Source organism: Heptranchias perlo, chromosome 14 (genome assembly GCF_035084215.1).
Source record: "Heptranchias perlo isolate sHepPer1 chromosome 14, sHepPer1.hap1, whole genome shotgun sequence".
In the NCBI taxonomy this organism is placed as follows: Eukaryota; Metazoa; Chordata; class Chondrichthyes; order Hexanchiformes; family Hexanchidae; genus Heptranchias; species Heptranchias perlo.
In genome coordinates, this window is record NC_090338.1 from 17,144,168 (window position 1) to 17,160,302 (window position 16,135).

Genomic DNA, 16,135 nt, shown 5'->3' on the forward strand with positions numbered 1-16,135 from the left:
TTTTTCTCCATGGCCAGAAACCTGCCATGCTCAGGAAGTTCAGTGATTATTCCAAAACTTTGGTTTGTAAAAGACTCAAAAATAGAAATTTTCCATGCCGACGGCAGGCAGAAGAATTAATAACATATCCTATTTTTTTTTGCCTTTATACCTATCCCTCTGCTTTGCAACCTTCTTCTCCATTTTCAAAAACCTTCCCAAAATTCTCCTCCAGTCAAGCCTTTGCTTCCCCATCCACAGTTAATCCTCTCTCTTTTTGTCTCTATTTCCTTCCAGCCAGGGTCCAGTGGCATTTTCCCTCTTTGATGTAAAGCAATCAGAGACATTTTGCTGTATAGAGGAGCTCTATGGAAACGCAAGCTGTTCTTATTGACGTGCCTGAGGCACACAGTTGTTGGTGGGTGCAAAAGAGGATAGTTTGGGTTTGGCCAAAATTAAGCTGGAAGAAATTCTGACTCATCCAGGTTTTATGTTGGTCAGGCAGTTGTCGATGGAGCAAGTGGAGAGGTAGAGCTGGGTGCTGTCCACAAACACATCCTGACTGTGCTCTGGATGATATTGCTAATGGTAGGTTATAAATAAAGGAGGTCTAAGGAGGAGTCCATGTAAACAGAGTGGAGAAGTCTTTTGAGACAATGTAACACCAGCGCAAAAGGGGACTAAATATTCAAATTAGCTTCCTGGCTCATCATGGTAGTAGAATCTGTGGGATTTAATATTTCGTTGACTTCAAGGGGCAGCTAGTGACACTAGGGAGCATTAATATCTCCTCGTAACCTTTTAATAATCAGGGTTGGAACTAAATTACATTTTCTATTTTAACCTATTTCAATTAATTCTACACAAAACAATGGTAACAAAGCAAGTGTCACTTTTATTACTCTGTTTTCTGTAAAGGTGACATCTGCCTACAACCAATTTTGTTATAACAAAGCAAATTTCAGAACAATCTGTTCTACATAATTTATTAATGATATGGGACCTTTAATATTGTGTGTACCTGTCATCCTTCAAAGCAGTTCAGTTTGGCATCTATTTGGTGTCTTAAAATTGTAATGTTGGAAAGTAATGTTAACAACATCTGCTCACAATTAGAATTTAAATCATCTGCCTTTAGTCACGGTACTTAGGCATTCACTTTAAAGTGAGAGAAATTTAATTCAAAAGTGAAATAAAGTATGCATGAGAAAGGGAAATCGTATTTGACAAATTTATTAGAGTTTTTTGAAGATTAAATAGCAGGGTAAATAAAGGGGAACCAGTGGATGTAGTATATTTGGATTTTCAAAAAGTATTCAATAAGGTGCCACATAAAAGGATGTTACACAAGATAGGGGCTCATGGGGTTGGGGGTAATATATTAGCATAGACAGAGGATTGGTTAATGGACAGAAAACAGAGAGCAGGGATAAACGGGTCATTTTCAGGTTGGCAGGCTATAACTAGTGGAGTGCCGCAAGGATCAGTGCTTGGGCCTCAACCATTTACAATCTATATTAATGACTTAGATGAAGGGACCGAGTGTAATGTATCCAAGTTCACTGATGATACAAAGCTAGGTCGGAAAGTAAGCTGTGAGGAGGATACAAAGAGTCTGCAAAGGGATACAGACAGGTTAAGTGAGTGGGTAAGAAGGTGGCAGAGGGAGTATAATGTAGGGAAATGTGAGGTTATTCACTTTGGAGGAAGAATAGAAAAACAGAACATTTTTTGAATGGTGAGAAACTATTAAATGCTGGTTCTCAGAGATTTGGGTGTCCTCGTACAAGAAACACAAAGTTAGCATGCAGGTACAGCAAGCAATTAGGAAGACAAATGGCATGTTGGCCTTTATCTCAAGGTGGTTGGAGTACAAGAATAAGGAAGTCTTACTATAACTGTACAGTGCGTTGGTGAGACCTCACCTAGAGTACTGTGTACAGTTTTGGTCTCCTTATCTAAGGATGGATATACTTGCCTTAGAGGCGGTGCAACGAAGGTTCATTAGATTGATTCCTGGGATGAGAGGTTTGTCCTATGAGGAGAGATTAAGTAGAATGGGCCTATGTTCTCTGGAGTTTAGAAGAATGAGAGGTGATCTCATTGAAACATACACGATTCAGAGGGGGGTTGACAGGGTAGATACTGAGAGGTTGTTTCCCCTGGCTGGAGAGCCTAGATCTAGGGGGCATAGTCGCAGGATAAGGGGTCGGCCATTTATGACTGAGATGAGGAGGAATTTCTTCACTCAGAGGGTTGTGAATCTTTGGAATTGTCTACCTTAGAGGGCTGTGAATGCGGAGTCGTTGAGTATGTTCAAGGCTGAGATAGATAGATTTTTGGACTCTAGGGGAATCAAGGGATATGGAGATCCAGCTGGAAAGTGGGGTTGAGGTCGAAGATCAGCCATGATCTTATTGAATGGCAAAGCAGGCTCGAGGGGCCGTATGGCCTTCTCCTGCTCCTATTTCTTTTGAGATGCCCAAAAGACCTCAAAAGGAACCTCTGGCAATAACATAGAGAGTACCTGTTTTTTCTTGAGAGCTTCTTTTGCTTCAAGTGCTTTAGTGGCTGTAACAGAAGATTTATGGTTTGTCTTTGTGACTGCCGAACTATATCCTGCCTTTACCAGGCTTGTCGAGGAAGGAAGTCCCTAGAGGAAAAAAAGGTGGCACAATAATTACACTGCATTACAATCACAGGCAAGTATTACACAATGTTAAATATTCTGTGTAATTGCTGCTCTAGACCAAGTCCCAGGAAGACACCAGGCAGTGTCTAATCATCAGTCAGGTAATGCTGGATAACTTGCTGTAGTACTATTTTGTCTTAGTAATGTATTTCAGACTGGAGAAGACCATCAAGTCTGCTCTTCCAGTGAGTCACTGCAAGATAACTCCATATTATTATTTAATAACCGTTATTCCTTATGTAACAGACTTGTCATTTCCTTTCAGAAGCCCTTTCAAGTTTCTAATTCAATCAATCACCTACACTAGACAAAGGAAATTTTGCTAGAATTGCGCATTTACTTTGGTTTCTCTTACCTTGAATCTATGCCCCTAGTTATGGAAATCTGTACATCATAAAAAAATTCATTTTTTTCCCTACTTACCAAACTGCTTGAAAACCAAAAAAAAGTTCTATCAACTCTCCCCTTTATCTCCCTTATCAAGAGAGAGAAGTCCGAAGGTACACAATTATTCACAGTCCAACACTAAGTGTTGGTGTGAACTGTACATTCCTATAGGAACATAGGAACAGGAGTAGGCCATTCAGCCCCTCGTGCCTGCTCTGCCATTTGATAAGATCACGGCTGATCTGTGATCTAGCTCCATATACCTGCCTTTGGCCCATATCCCTTAATACATTTGGTTGCCAAAAAGCTATCTATCTCAGATTTAAATTTAGCAATTGAGCTAGTATCAATTGCCGTTTGCGGAAGAGAGTTCCAAACTTCTACCACCCTTTGTGTGTAGAAATGTTTTCTAATCTCGCTACCGATAGGTCTGGCTCTAATTTTTAGACTGTGCCCCCCACTCCTAGAATCCCCAACCAGCGGAAATAGTTTCTCTCGATCCACCCTATCCGTTCCCCTTAATATCTTATAAACTTCGATCAGATCACCCCTTAACCTTCTAAACTCTAGAGAATACAACCCCAATTTGTGTAATCTCTCTATGTTGAACCTTCTCTAGTAACATGATATCACTTTTGAAGTAGGGGGAAGAAACATAGGACCTCAAAGGGCACGTACAATTTTCAAGTTATACCCTTTCCATGCAATCTAATACCTTGTCTGTTCTCTTTTGGACAATGAGTTTTACGGCATCACTGACCTGAGATCTCATCTCTTTCTTCAGTGTGTTCATACAAAGTACATATTTTCTGTTACCGTTTGTCAAATCTTATCACTTCACATTTACTTGCATTAAAACGCAATCATTTTTCTGCCTACAATCTCAACATCTCCAAATCCTTTTGAATGTGTGCACACTGGCTCTCATCATTTGCTGCTGCTCTTATTTTAGCACCATCTGCAAACTTAGGTACTTTTGAACGGACTCCAGCAACTAATATTTATAAAAACGACAACCAGCCCGAACAATCTTGCATAGATCAAAAGCCACACAATGGTGCTAGACAATTAATGGTGAACTGCCTGCATGTTGCTCCAGTTTAAGCCTCAGTGAACCAAATACTAGAAAAACAACACATACCTTGCAATGAACACACATATTTACTATAGAAAAATATCCCTGTAGAAATTACTTCATATCTACTACTTTTACAGACAAACACCCTCATCTCCATCACGTGCAAGCAGCTCAAGGTCTTCTTCATCACTAAAACTGAGACCTTCCATTCAAGCTGCCTCTGCTACTTCCTACACTTCCCTTGCCCACCAAGCCAAACCTCCCCCTCGGCTTCCTCCTGCCCTAGCCCTGAACCCTTGTCTTTCTCTAGTTTCTCTTCTACCTCCCCTCGTGCTCTCTCCTAGTTCACCTTATCCATGAGACCCATCTTTTACTCTCTTGACCATATTCCCACTAAACTGCTGACGACTCAACTTCCCTTCCTGGCCCCCATACCAGCTGATGTAAATGCCTCTCTATCACTTTTAAAACCATCATTGTTATCCATTCCCCCAAAAAAAACACCCTTAACCCTGTCCTTGCAAACGACAGCCACATCCTCAACCTCCCTTTCTTCTCCAAAGTTCTTGAAAGTGTTGACGCCTCCACAGTCTGCGTCTATCTTTACTGCAGCTCTATGTTGAAACTTTCCAAGTAAGACCCTGCCACAGCCCTAAATAAAGTCCCAAATGACATCCTCATGACTGTGACCGTGCTGCATTATCCCTCCTTGTCCACTTTGATCTCTCTACAGCCTTTCAACTTCAGTGGGATTTCCCTCGCTTGCTTCCACTCTTATCCATCTAATTATTGTCCGAGTATCTCCAGCAATGGTTTCTCTTCCAGTCCCCACTCGATTACCTCCGGAGTCCTCAAGGATCTATCCTTGGCTCCCTGCTCTTCATCATCTACATGCTGAACCCTGGCAACAACATCTGCAGACACTGGGTCAAGCTTTCACTTGTATGCTGATGACACCCGGCTCTACCTCTCCCACCACCTATCTGTCCACCTTTGTACTGCTTCAGTGTTGTCAGACTGCTCGTCCAATGTCCAGTCTTGGCTGAGCCGCAATTTCCTCCAGTAAAACATTGGGAACACTGAAGCCATCGCCTTTGGCCACCACCAAAAATTTCATACCCTGGTCACCAATTCTATCCTCTTCCCTGGCCATTGTCTCAGGCTGAACCTGTTCGCAATTTCAGCATCATATTCGACCCTGAGCTGTTTCCAACTCCATATAGTTTCCATCACAAGACCACCTACTTCTATCTCTGTGGCATTGCCAACATCCACCCCTACCTCAGCCATCTGCTGCTGAAACCCTGCACTGTTCCGTTGACCTATAACCCCTGACCTTCGTGACCTCCCGGCCCCCAACGCCTCAAATTTAAACTTTCTGTCCGCGTGTTTAAATCCCTTCATGACCTTGCCTCTCCCTATCTTTTCTAAGTTAAAGGCGTTATATAAATGCAAGTTGTTATTGACAAAGTTGTTGAGGAAGAGGGAGAAACATAAAAGTGGAACATTAATTACCTGGGAAGCTTCTCCGCCAGTTCCAAACTGGTTTGAACTGGTTTGCGTCCCATCAGGCTGACTTCCAACCACTGGCCCGAGTCGTTGCTTTACTGACGTATTTGTTAGTACAAAAGACCCTGGGCTTTGGTTTCGGTTTAATATCTGGAACACAAATAAAAGGTTTGCAACGATAAGCTTAATAGTCATCACCTGAGCAGAAGAGACTTGTTAGTACATTCTGAACATGATCCTGGGAAACCTGATTTTAGAAATAGCTCAGATTGGATGAAAAATCACCTCTCGTGCCATAGGGTCCAAAGTTAAAAAAAAGTTTTATCTCAAACAAATGCTAAGACCACATGTAAAAGGATTTACTGAAATACTTTTCCTTTGCAATTTTTATAAATAACAAAGTTTTACAAACATATACAAAGTAAATCATTAGATTGATTACAGAACTCAAATGACATAACCACATAATCAAGCATCGGGGTAACACAGGTGCAAACACCACTGATCAACTTTTAGCAGAAAAGTGTCAATTTCCCACTTCCAGTCCTGCTGTATATCAGCCAAAATACGGCTCTGCCTGCTTTTTTCAAAAGAGGAGAACAGCTGAGAAAAAGGGAAAGTGAAAAATAAGAGCAGAAGTGACGGAGGACAGAGAAGTTGAGGACGAAAGAAAAAAGATGAAAATGAAGGAGAAAGAGCAAGAAATGAAAATGAAAGCACAGAGACAAGTAAAATAATGAAGCAGGAGAGGGGAAAACATAAGTGGAGAAGGAGACAGAGACTTAGCACTACCATTATCCTTACAGGAGCGGCATGAAAGGCAGAAAGCTTTTGGCTGTACCAAGCCCAAAAAAATGTTGATAATCATTGAATCAGATACATTTATTCAAATTCACTGTCAAGAATGACGAATGGTTTGAACGAGCCTTGTGCGAAGGCCTGTGGCCATGGCACTGTGTGGGTAGAGTGTTATGGAAAGTCCTCCAATGTTCCTACCGTTATTTTGTCAGTGGTTGCACCTACGACAGTTGAGCTTTTTATTGTATTAAAATCATACTTTGTATAACTGAGGAATGTTTAATGTAAATAGGTTGCACACGCTAAAATAATCTTTCATCTATAATGCAATACATGGCATCTTTCCATTATTTTTTAGGTGAGTCAATATATCTTGCAACACCTTCAGACTAAAAGGGCAAGCACCAATCTTCTGCCAACACAACTCTATAATGAGCAATAAGGAAGTGTGTGTTTGGATATTCCCTCTCCATGCAGGAAAATACATCAGCAACAACAACGAACATTTATATAGCGCCTTTAACATAGTACAAAGCCCCAAGGCACTTCACAGGAGCGATCAAAAAATATTCGGCACCAAGCCACATAAGGAGATATTAGGTCAGGTGACCAAATACTTGGTCAAAGAGTAGGTTTTAAGGGGCGTCTTAAAGGAGAGGTAAAGAGGCAGAGAGGTTTAGGGAGGGAAGTCCAGAGCTTAGGGCCTAGGCAGCTGAAGGCACGGCCGCCAATGGTGCAGCGTTTAAAATCAGGGATGCCGCAAGAGAAAAGAATTGGAAGAGCGCAGATATCTCGGAGGGTTGTAGGGCTGGAGGAGGTTACAGAGATAGGGAGGGGCAAGGCCAAGGAGGGATTTAAAAACAAGGATGAGAATTTTAAAATCAAGGCGATCCTGGACCGGGAGCCAATGTAGGTCGGCGAGCACAGGGGTGATGGGTGAACGGGACTTGGTGCGAGTTAGGCAGCAGAGTTTTGAATGAGCTCAAGTTTATGGAGGGTGGAAGATGGGGGAGGCCAGCCAAGAGAGCATTAGAATAGTTCAGTTTGAAAGGAAAAAAAGGCACGGATGAGGGTTTCACCAGCAGATGAGCTGATGCAGGGGCAGAGACAAACGATGTTACCGAGGTGGAAGTAGGTGGTCTTGTTGATGGAGTGGATATGTGGTCGGAAGCTCATCTCAGGGTCAAATAGGACCCCGAGATGATCTATAACTGGTATCTCACTCTTTTCGACAACTAATTCAAGGTTGGAAATTCATTGTGGGGCATTTGTGGGTGTGAAGCTAAATCCTGCTGTTCTACACGTTAGCAAACAAAACAAACATGCTAAATGTCTGCCATAACTGTCTGTCATTTTAATGAAAATACACAGATAACAATCATGGTTATTGGATATTGAGTAGCTCTGAGGTTTGTTTAGAGTCTTCTATATGCTGGAAGTCTGAGCTGATAACGGCACGACCAGGGCTACGGGGCATCTGGGACCTTAGGGAACAGCAGGATCAACAGTCTATCTCCTTAACCAATGAGATTTAGGGATTGAGAAAGAAACAAAGGACCGACAGAGAAGGAAGGTGAATTAGTGTCAAATCAGGTACAGAAAGAGAAATAAAGAGGGAAAGATTGGATTAAGAGACAGATTAAAAAAGACAGAAAGGAAAAGAAAGAAAAAAAATTAAAAATTTTCATTTTTTTAAAATCTCCAAGAAGAATTTACTACATGCAGGAATGAGATTCAACAGTTTAAATTGTTCCCTTTCTGGGCCAGAGAGGTTGATTGACATTGCATTAAATATCACATCATTAAAAGGGTACTTACACTCAATCACCAGCCCTAACTTTCTGCAGCGAGTTTAATGGGCAATTAATGTGAAAATCCAGCAAGTTCTGAAAAATAATGGGTCGGCTAAAGGCGAGATGCAGCTTGTGCACAGCAAATGGCGGAACGACGTAAATCGGCCAGCAAGTTCTGGAGATTTGCAACTCACGGCATATCTTTTAATCCCCTGAATTTGCTGGCTGATTTGTGCATTAATAACAGTGCGCGTCATTAACATGCCGTCATTTTTTCAGCAAGGTTTGGCCCATTCACTTTTAACTGGGGTAATATCTGGTATAGAATTACTTTTGGAGTCCACTCACTTGTATCTTATTTTTCCAATGGAGCATATACTCATATTTGTTCCCCTTAAGGTGATGTTAGGTTGGATAAACTAAGTTCTCTGTTTTGGTTTCCTGACTTGAAACTGAAAGGTCTTTATGCCAAATGTACAATCTGTAATGGTCTGATTATTAAAGAGTTAGAAGTACACCATAATAGTAAACTAGTACCTTATGAACAGTGCTGTGTTGTGATACTGCTAACTGTTGTGTCTGTACTTGCTGTTGTTGCTGCTGTTGATGTTGAACTCCATTGTTCTCTCTATGCCAGTACACCCTAATAAACCTGTTGTTCAATACTGCCGCAGTACTGGAAATGGCCCGTTTTGCCTCTTCATTCTGTGAGTACTGAATGAGAGCTGCTTCTGGATCACCACCAAAGGCAACCTGTGGGATTAAGGGGGGAGAAAAAACAAAACAGTATACTGAATATATGCTAGTACATATATTTTTGAGAAAATAACATCTTTAGGTTGTATTTGTGCTTGCCACTGGAAACTGTGTTCAGTTGATCTGAGCAGGACTACTTGTATCATCATGAAAACTACAGATGGCTGGTAACAATAGCTGAAACATTTTTAAGGAATCTGTGCGCTAGTCATAGAGATGTAGCCATATTAATTTCCTAGATAAAAATGTCATCTTGAGAAATTATTTAACCTTTGTGCATTTCATTACAGTGCAATGGCTATTGATTCAAATGTCAAGCCAACAAAGCTGTTTGTGCTAGAGCTCAAAATATAAGAACGCAATGAAATATTCCAGCGAACAAAAACTAAGCGTGAGCCACAAATTATTTTTAGAATTCAGAGAACTGAAGTACTCTTCCGTGTGCTATGGCCAATACTGTATCAGCCAGTGAACACTTGCACTACTATTTTGCAACAATCTATCTCCTCTGGAAAATATAACGGTATGAATCTAAATTTATACTGTATTCAACACAGGCACTCAAACTTCTAGTTACAGTACCTTGAACTAATTAATATCAACACAATCTGACTAAAATACTCTTAAAAATGGCCCAGAAATTGCTGGAAAAACAATGGCGAGTTCATGGCGCCCACCATTATTAGTTCGTAAAAAACCCAGCAATTTGTGGCGAAGAACAGATATGCCACGAGTTCTGATTCGCCACAAATTGCTAGATGACTTGCAGCACTCAGTCGTTAGCCTCACAAAAAACAGAAAAATTATCTCACCGTGAGTCTCCCATTGGGTGTCATTAAATTGCTGGATTTGCGCCGTTAATACGAATTAGGGCTGATAATTCATGTCGTAGGGACGTGATTTATGGTCCTGACATGCCACTCAACCTTGGAGGGCCAGAAAGGGAACTAATGAAACTGTGGAGTAACACTCAGAGGATTTTAAATACTTTTTTCCTTACTTTTTCTTTGTCTCTTTTAATCCATTCTCTTTCCCTCGCTTTATTTTTCTTTCTGTATCTAGTTTCTCTGTAATTGACCCTATTTTGTTCTCTGTCGTTCACTCTGTTTCTTTCTCTATTGTTAAATTTGATTAAGGAGATAGACCATTGGATGCGATGTTCATGAGGTCCCAGATACCCCGCTGACGTGGCCATAGCGTTAGCAATTTGCATTTCCATCCATTTGCGGCGCAAAAAATATGATCTGAAGGGTGAAAGAATCAAATTCTCGGCATTCGGCTCGAGATGTGCTGCCCCAGCAATTTCTGGGCCATTTTACGTTCCGCTCTTTGGGTTCAAAATGTCAGAGGATGAAAGGAATAATTTCCCTAATAGAAATACTGATGGTTCTGATTTTGAATCACTAGTCATTGTCAGCCAGTTTTTCCATAAAGGGTGTCCTTTCCAAATTTACGATATTTTTTCTAGTATTTACTTCTATATTGCTAACAATTCTTTTGAAAGTATTACTGATGGAAATAGTGAACTGTTAGAATTCTATGAATTAGTTAAAAAGAAAAAATATTTTCCATGTAACCATACATACAGATATACTTATCAGTAAGGCTAAACAGGCTGGGGCTCTTTTCTCTAGAAAAGAGAAGGCTAAGGGGTAACCTGATTGAGGACTTTAAGATAGGTTTGATAGGGTAGATGTATTAAAAATGTTTCCACTTATGGAGGAGTCCAAAACTAGATGTCATAAATATAAGATAGTCACTAATAAATCAAATAAGGAATTCAGGAGAAACTTCTTTACCCAAAAGAGTGGCAAGACTGTGGAATACACTACTACAAGGCATGGTTGAGGCAAATAGAGTGCATTTAAGGGGAAGCTAGATATGCACGAGGGAGAAAGGAATAGAAGGGTATGCTGATAGGTTAAACGAAGTAGGGAGGGAGGAGGCTCGTGTAGAGCATAAATGCCAGTATAATGGCTTGTTTCTGAGCTGTAGACTCAATACATATAATTTAACTCAATATACTCAAATGCTGGCTTGTCCATTATGGAGACCTGGGTACAAGCTGGACATGATTGGGAACTAAATATTTCAGGCTATAGGATCTTTATAAAGGACAGGGAAATTGGGAAAGGACGAGTAGCAATATTGATGAAAGACAAATTACAACAGTAGAAAGAATTGATTTCAGTAAGGGAATACAATGGGTAGAATTAAGGAAAAGCAAAGGATGCAAGGCTCTGGTAGGAGTTGTCTATAGACCTCGTTACAGGAGTGGGGGATGTATAAATACGGAAATCAGGGTAGCAAGAACAGGTTATAATGGGAGATTTTAATTTTCACATAAACTGGGAGAAGCAGAACAATTTCTAGAATATATTCAGGTCAGTTTTCTAGAACAGCATGTTTTAAAACCAACAAAGAAACATACTAGATTTAGTGATGAATAATGAACCAGAATTAGTTAACAATCGATGGTATGAGAACATCTTGAATGGTGACCATCGTATGATTGAATTTGATATTAGCTTTGAGAGGAAGAAGGGAGAGTGACAAACCAAGGTTTTAAATTTAAGTAAGGCAAACTTCAGAGGGACGAGAAATAAACTGACCCACCTCGTATCCTACCTTACACAAGATCCTGCTCACCCATCACCCCAGTTCTTCCTGACCTACAACAATCCCCAGTCCCCCAACGCCTCAAATTTAGAATCTCACCTTGTGCTAAAATCCCTTCATAACCTCACCCCTCCTGATCTCTGTAACCACCTCCAGGCCTGCAAACCTTGCCCCCCCCAAAACTTTTTGTTCCTCTGACTCTGGCCTTTTGTGCATCCCTCCTTTCCTTCACCCACCATTGGCAGAAATGCCTTCAGCAGTCTGGGCTGTGGCTCTGGAATTCCTTCCCTAATCCACTCGGTCTCTCCACATCCCTATCCTCCTTAAAACCTCCCTCTTTGACCAAGGTTTTGGTCCCCTTTCTAATATGTTCCTCTATGAGGTGCCTTGGGAAGTTTTTCTTCATTAAATGCACTATATAAATGTAAGTTGTTGTTATATGCACAAGACCTGGTTCTCCACAGTTTTTTGCCCATTAATTAATTTTCAAATTAGAAACCGTTCAAGGGAAGATAGGTTTGAAGCATAGCAAGGCTACAACTTTGAGCTTGCCCTTCCTCACTGGATAAATCAACTTACATGACTGTAGCTGTGATATTAATGTGCTCAAAAAGGTGGATGCTATATAAAGCCATAACTTCACAATTACTAAAAACTACATATCCTGCAAATCTCTATATATGGTCTACCATCAAACTACTTTTAAAAGGGCAAATTCAAGGTGTTCGGAGTAAACATGTTCCCACAAAGAAAAAGGGTGGGACTGCCAAATCGAGCGCCCCCGGATGACGAGGTAAAAAAGGGAAGCTTATGTCAGACACCAAGAGCTCAATACTGCAGAAAGCCTAGAGGAGTATAGAAAGTGCAGGGGTGAAATTAAAAAGGAAATTAGGAAAGCAAAGAGAGGGCATGAAAAAATACTAGCAACTAAAATTAAGGAAAACCCAAAAATGTTTTATAAATACATAAAGAGCAAGTGGATAACTAAGGAAAGAGTAGGACCAAAAAGGTAACCTATGTGTGGAGGCGGAAGATGTGGGTATGGTTCTTAATGAATACTTTGCGTCTATCTTCACAAAAGAAGGGGGCGATGCAGAGATTGTAGTTAAGGAGGAGGAATGTGAAATATTGGATGGGATAAACATAGTGGGAGAGGAAGTATTAAGGGGATTAGCATCTTTGAAAATAGATAAAATCACCAGGCCTGGATGAAATCTATCCCAAGCTGTTAAGAGAAGCAAGGGAGGAAATAGCAGAGGTTCTGACCATCATTTTCCAATCCTCTCTGGCTACAGGCGTGGTGCCAGAGGATTGGAGGACTGCTAACGTTGTACTGTTGTTTGTAAAGGGAGAAAGAGAAAGACCGAGTAATTATAAGCCAGTCAGTCTAACCTCGGTGGTGGGCAAATTATTGGATACGATTGAGGGACAGCATAAATTGTCATTTAGAAAGGCTTGGGTTAATCAAGGACAGTCAGCATGGATTTGTTAAGGGAAGGTCGTGTCTGACAAACTTGATTGAATTTTTTGAGGCGGCAACAAGGAGGGTCAATGAGGGTAGCGCGTTTGATGTGGTGTACATGGATTTTAACAAGGTTTTAGACAAGGTCCCACATGGCAGACTGGCCAAAAAAATAAAAGCCCATGGAATCCAAGGGAAAGTGGCAAGTTGGATCCAAAATTAGCTCAGTGGCAGGAAGCGAAGGGTAATGTTTGACGGGTAATTTTGCGACTGGAAGGTTGGGGTCCCGCAAGGCTCACTAATAGGTCCCTTGCTTTTTGTGGTATGTATTAATGATTTGGACTTGAATGTGGGGGGGCTTGATCAAGAAATTTGCAGATGATACAAAAATTGGCCGCATGGTTGCGAGTGAAGAGGAAAGCTGTAGACTGCAGGAAGATATCCATGGACTTGTCAGGTGGACAGAAAAGTTGCAAATGGAATTCAATCCAGAGAATTGTGAGGTAATGCATTTGGGGAGGGCAAACAAGGCAAGGGAGTACACAATAAATGGAAGGATACTGAGAGCTGTAGAGCAACAAAGGGACCTTGGAGTGCATGTCCACAGATCCCTAAAGGTAGCAGGACAGATAGGTAAGCTGTTTAAAAAGGCATACGGGATAGATAGAGTGGATAGGGAGGACCTATTTCCCCTAGCAGAGGGGTCAGTGACCAGGAGGCATAGATTTAAAGTAATTGGTAAGAGGATTAGAGGGGAGCTGAGGAGAAATTTTTTCACCCAGAGGGTGGTGGGGGTCTGGAACTCACTGCCTGAAAGGGTGGTAGAGGCAGAAACCCTCAATTCATTTGAAAAGTACTTGAATGAGCACCTGAAGTGCCATAACCTACAGGTTTACGGACCAAGTGCTGGAAAGCGGGATTAAGCTGGATAGCTCTTTTTTGGCCAGCACAGACATAAAGGGCCGAATGGCCTCCTTCTGTGCCGTAACTTTCTATGATTCTAAAAGTCCAAATCACTAATTACTTCTCCAAATTATTACACATTCATTTTGGTGGCTTCGCTGTTTTTAAAAAAGGTCAACCTCAAACTGAATAGCCCCTCCCGCTTCCTCCAGTTACTTTGTGAAACAGTATCTAAGTTAAGTATTTAAATAATAAGTGCACTCTTATGGTGATGTAGTACATTCTCTTTTTACCTCTAGAGCCGGGATCTGAATTCAGCCTAATGTTATTGAAAGAGTCAACTGAATTTGGGGAACCTGAACCCAAATCCCAGTGTGCACAAGTTCACGCCACAAATGTGATCACTAATTTGCCAGCAATATTCAGAGCTACAAGGAAAGTATAAAGTTCATTTTGAAGTTTGTTTTGAGAGTCTGGAGTTAAGGCACATTGATGAGAGAGTAACAAATGCTGTTTTACTTTGCATGTGGGACAGGTTTTACCTGACTTGATGCGCTACTGGAGATCAAAAATAAACAAGTGTTCCATTCACCAGCATTGGAATCTCTCTCACTGATGTACAGACTTTCATCTGAGAAGAGGTGAACATATACATCAATGCTCCTTTACACTCAGGCAACAAGAGATATGCCCCTGTCTACCACACAAAAGAAAAAACTAGTTTTTATAAGGGATGAAAATTCTCCTACTTCAGTTTTTCTCACCTGAATGTTGACAATAGTACCAAATTTACTGAAATGTTCATTGAGCTGGGTAATGGTGTTCATTTCCCTTGGGATTTTGCGGACCTCTAGCTTTGTGTTATCATAGGTGTGTTGAGTCTTCTTCTGAAAACCTTGCTTGTTTTGATGGTTAAAATTTTGCCTGCTGATATTAAAAAAAATGTGCAACATTTACATAATGGTGTCCAGGATCCAAAGCACTTCACAGTTTGGGTAAGGATTAGTCTTCAACATTGGGCTATAGTGAAACTTGGTTGTGTCAAAGCTAAATTCTACTCCAAACTTCAGTTTTGAAGAAGTGAATAAATTGTGAAATCATTACATTCAAATAATCGCTTCTAAAATATCCAGCTTCCTCGATTCTGATGCTGCAAAAGCTTAACCCCAATTTAGGGGTTTAAAACCTCTAAATGAACAAACTAGCACATACATAAATATATATATATTTTCAAAAAAATATTGTATTCTACAAGTGCTACACTACATTGGAACATCAGCATGGTAAGCCAAAGGAGGTAGGTTTGAATGCAAAAGATGTCCCACATAGCCATCTGCATACTTCAGCAGGTCAAGCGAAAGCAAAAACCAGGCTTTTAATCAAAATTCTGAACCAATGTTTTGCACACGGACAAGTCATGTGCTTGTGTATCTGCATATTCAGCTGCGTTGGCAAAAGTCTATGATGAGGTCACTTGTCTGCCCTTTTGACTTGCAAGTGGGACACAGATTGAGGTGAAAAGAACATGAATTGTTTACATTTAACAGCAACAAAAAGATCATGTTCATAAATGAATCAGTATGGAATGGGTGGTGCAGTGGGTTTAAATCCAGACCAGACTGATGGGATGCAATCCTTTTCTCTGCTGGCTACAAGGGCCCCATGAAAATCTAGCTTGAGCACTGTCCATGCTATATCTAACTTAGGAGTATTTCTTCCCCACGATGGGTACATAAAACAGAAAACGTTCCATTTCCCACAGTGGCATCCCTTACCCCAGACAATACAAATATTCACAAAAAAAAAATTTGTATCTAACAGTGCAACCTTACTTTTCCATCCAAGGTTTTTTCATAGGTGGCCCATCCACAGTTACCACAGTCCTTTTCCTGGATTCTGGTTCAATAACTACACGTGAAACATTGTTGCTTGTTGTTGTAGCTATAGAGATCTCTGCTTGATTAACTTTCACAGGCACTGAAAATGTCAAAAGAATAAGAAATTTAACAACATCACCATTAACCATGCTAATACACAAACCACACAACCGAATTGTATGCAGTGTACAGAATACCTTGAGAAACGTTATTTGGTTTCAGCTTGGATGAATTTTAGGTCAAAGCAACCCATAAGAACAGCGCCATGAAATTCTGAATTTG

At 40.7% G+C, this 16,135-nt stretch overlaps 1 protein-coding gene across 2 annotated transcripts in view; it reads right to left on the minus strand.

The window, feature by feature from the left end:
• rbm27 (RNA binding motif protein 27) overlaps positions 1 to 16,135 on the minus strand; it is a 124,252-nt gene that overhangs the window by 52,176 nt on the left and 55,941 nt on the right. For both annotated transcript variants that reach the window (XM_067996070.1, XM_067996071.1), the window contains exons 10-14: positions 15,809 to 15,953; positions 14,741 to 14,903; positions 8,774 to 8,989; positions 5,652 to 5,795; positions 2,507 to 2,632 (exon numbers count right to left, since the gene is read on the minus strand). In XM_067996070.1, the coding sequence (XP_067852171.1) occupies positions 2,507 to 2,632; positions 5,652 to 5,795; positions 8,774 to 8,989; positions 14,741 to 14,903; positions 15,809 to 15,953 (794 nt within the window). The remainder of the gene's footprint in view (positions 1 to 2,506; positions 2,633 to 5,651; positions 5,796 to 8,773; positions 8,990 to 14,740; positions 14,904 to 15,808; positions 15,954 to 16,135) is intronic.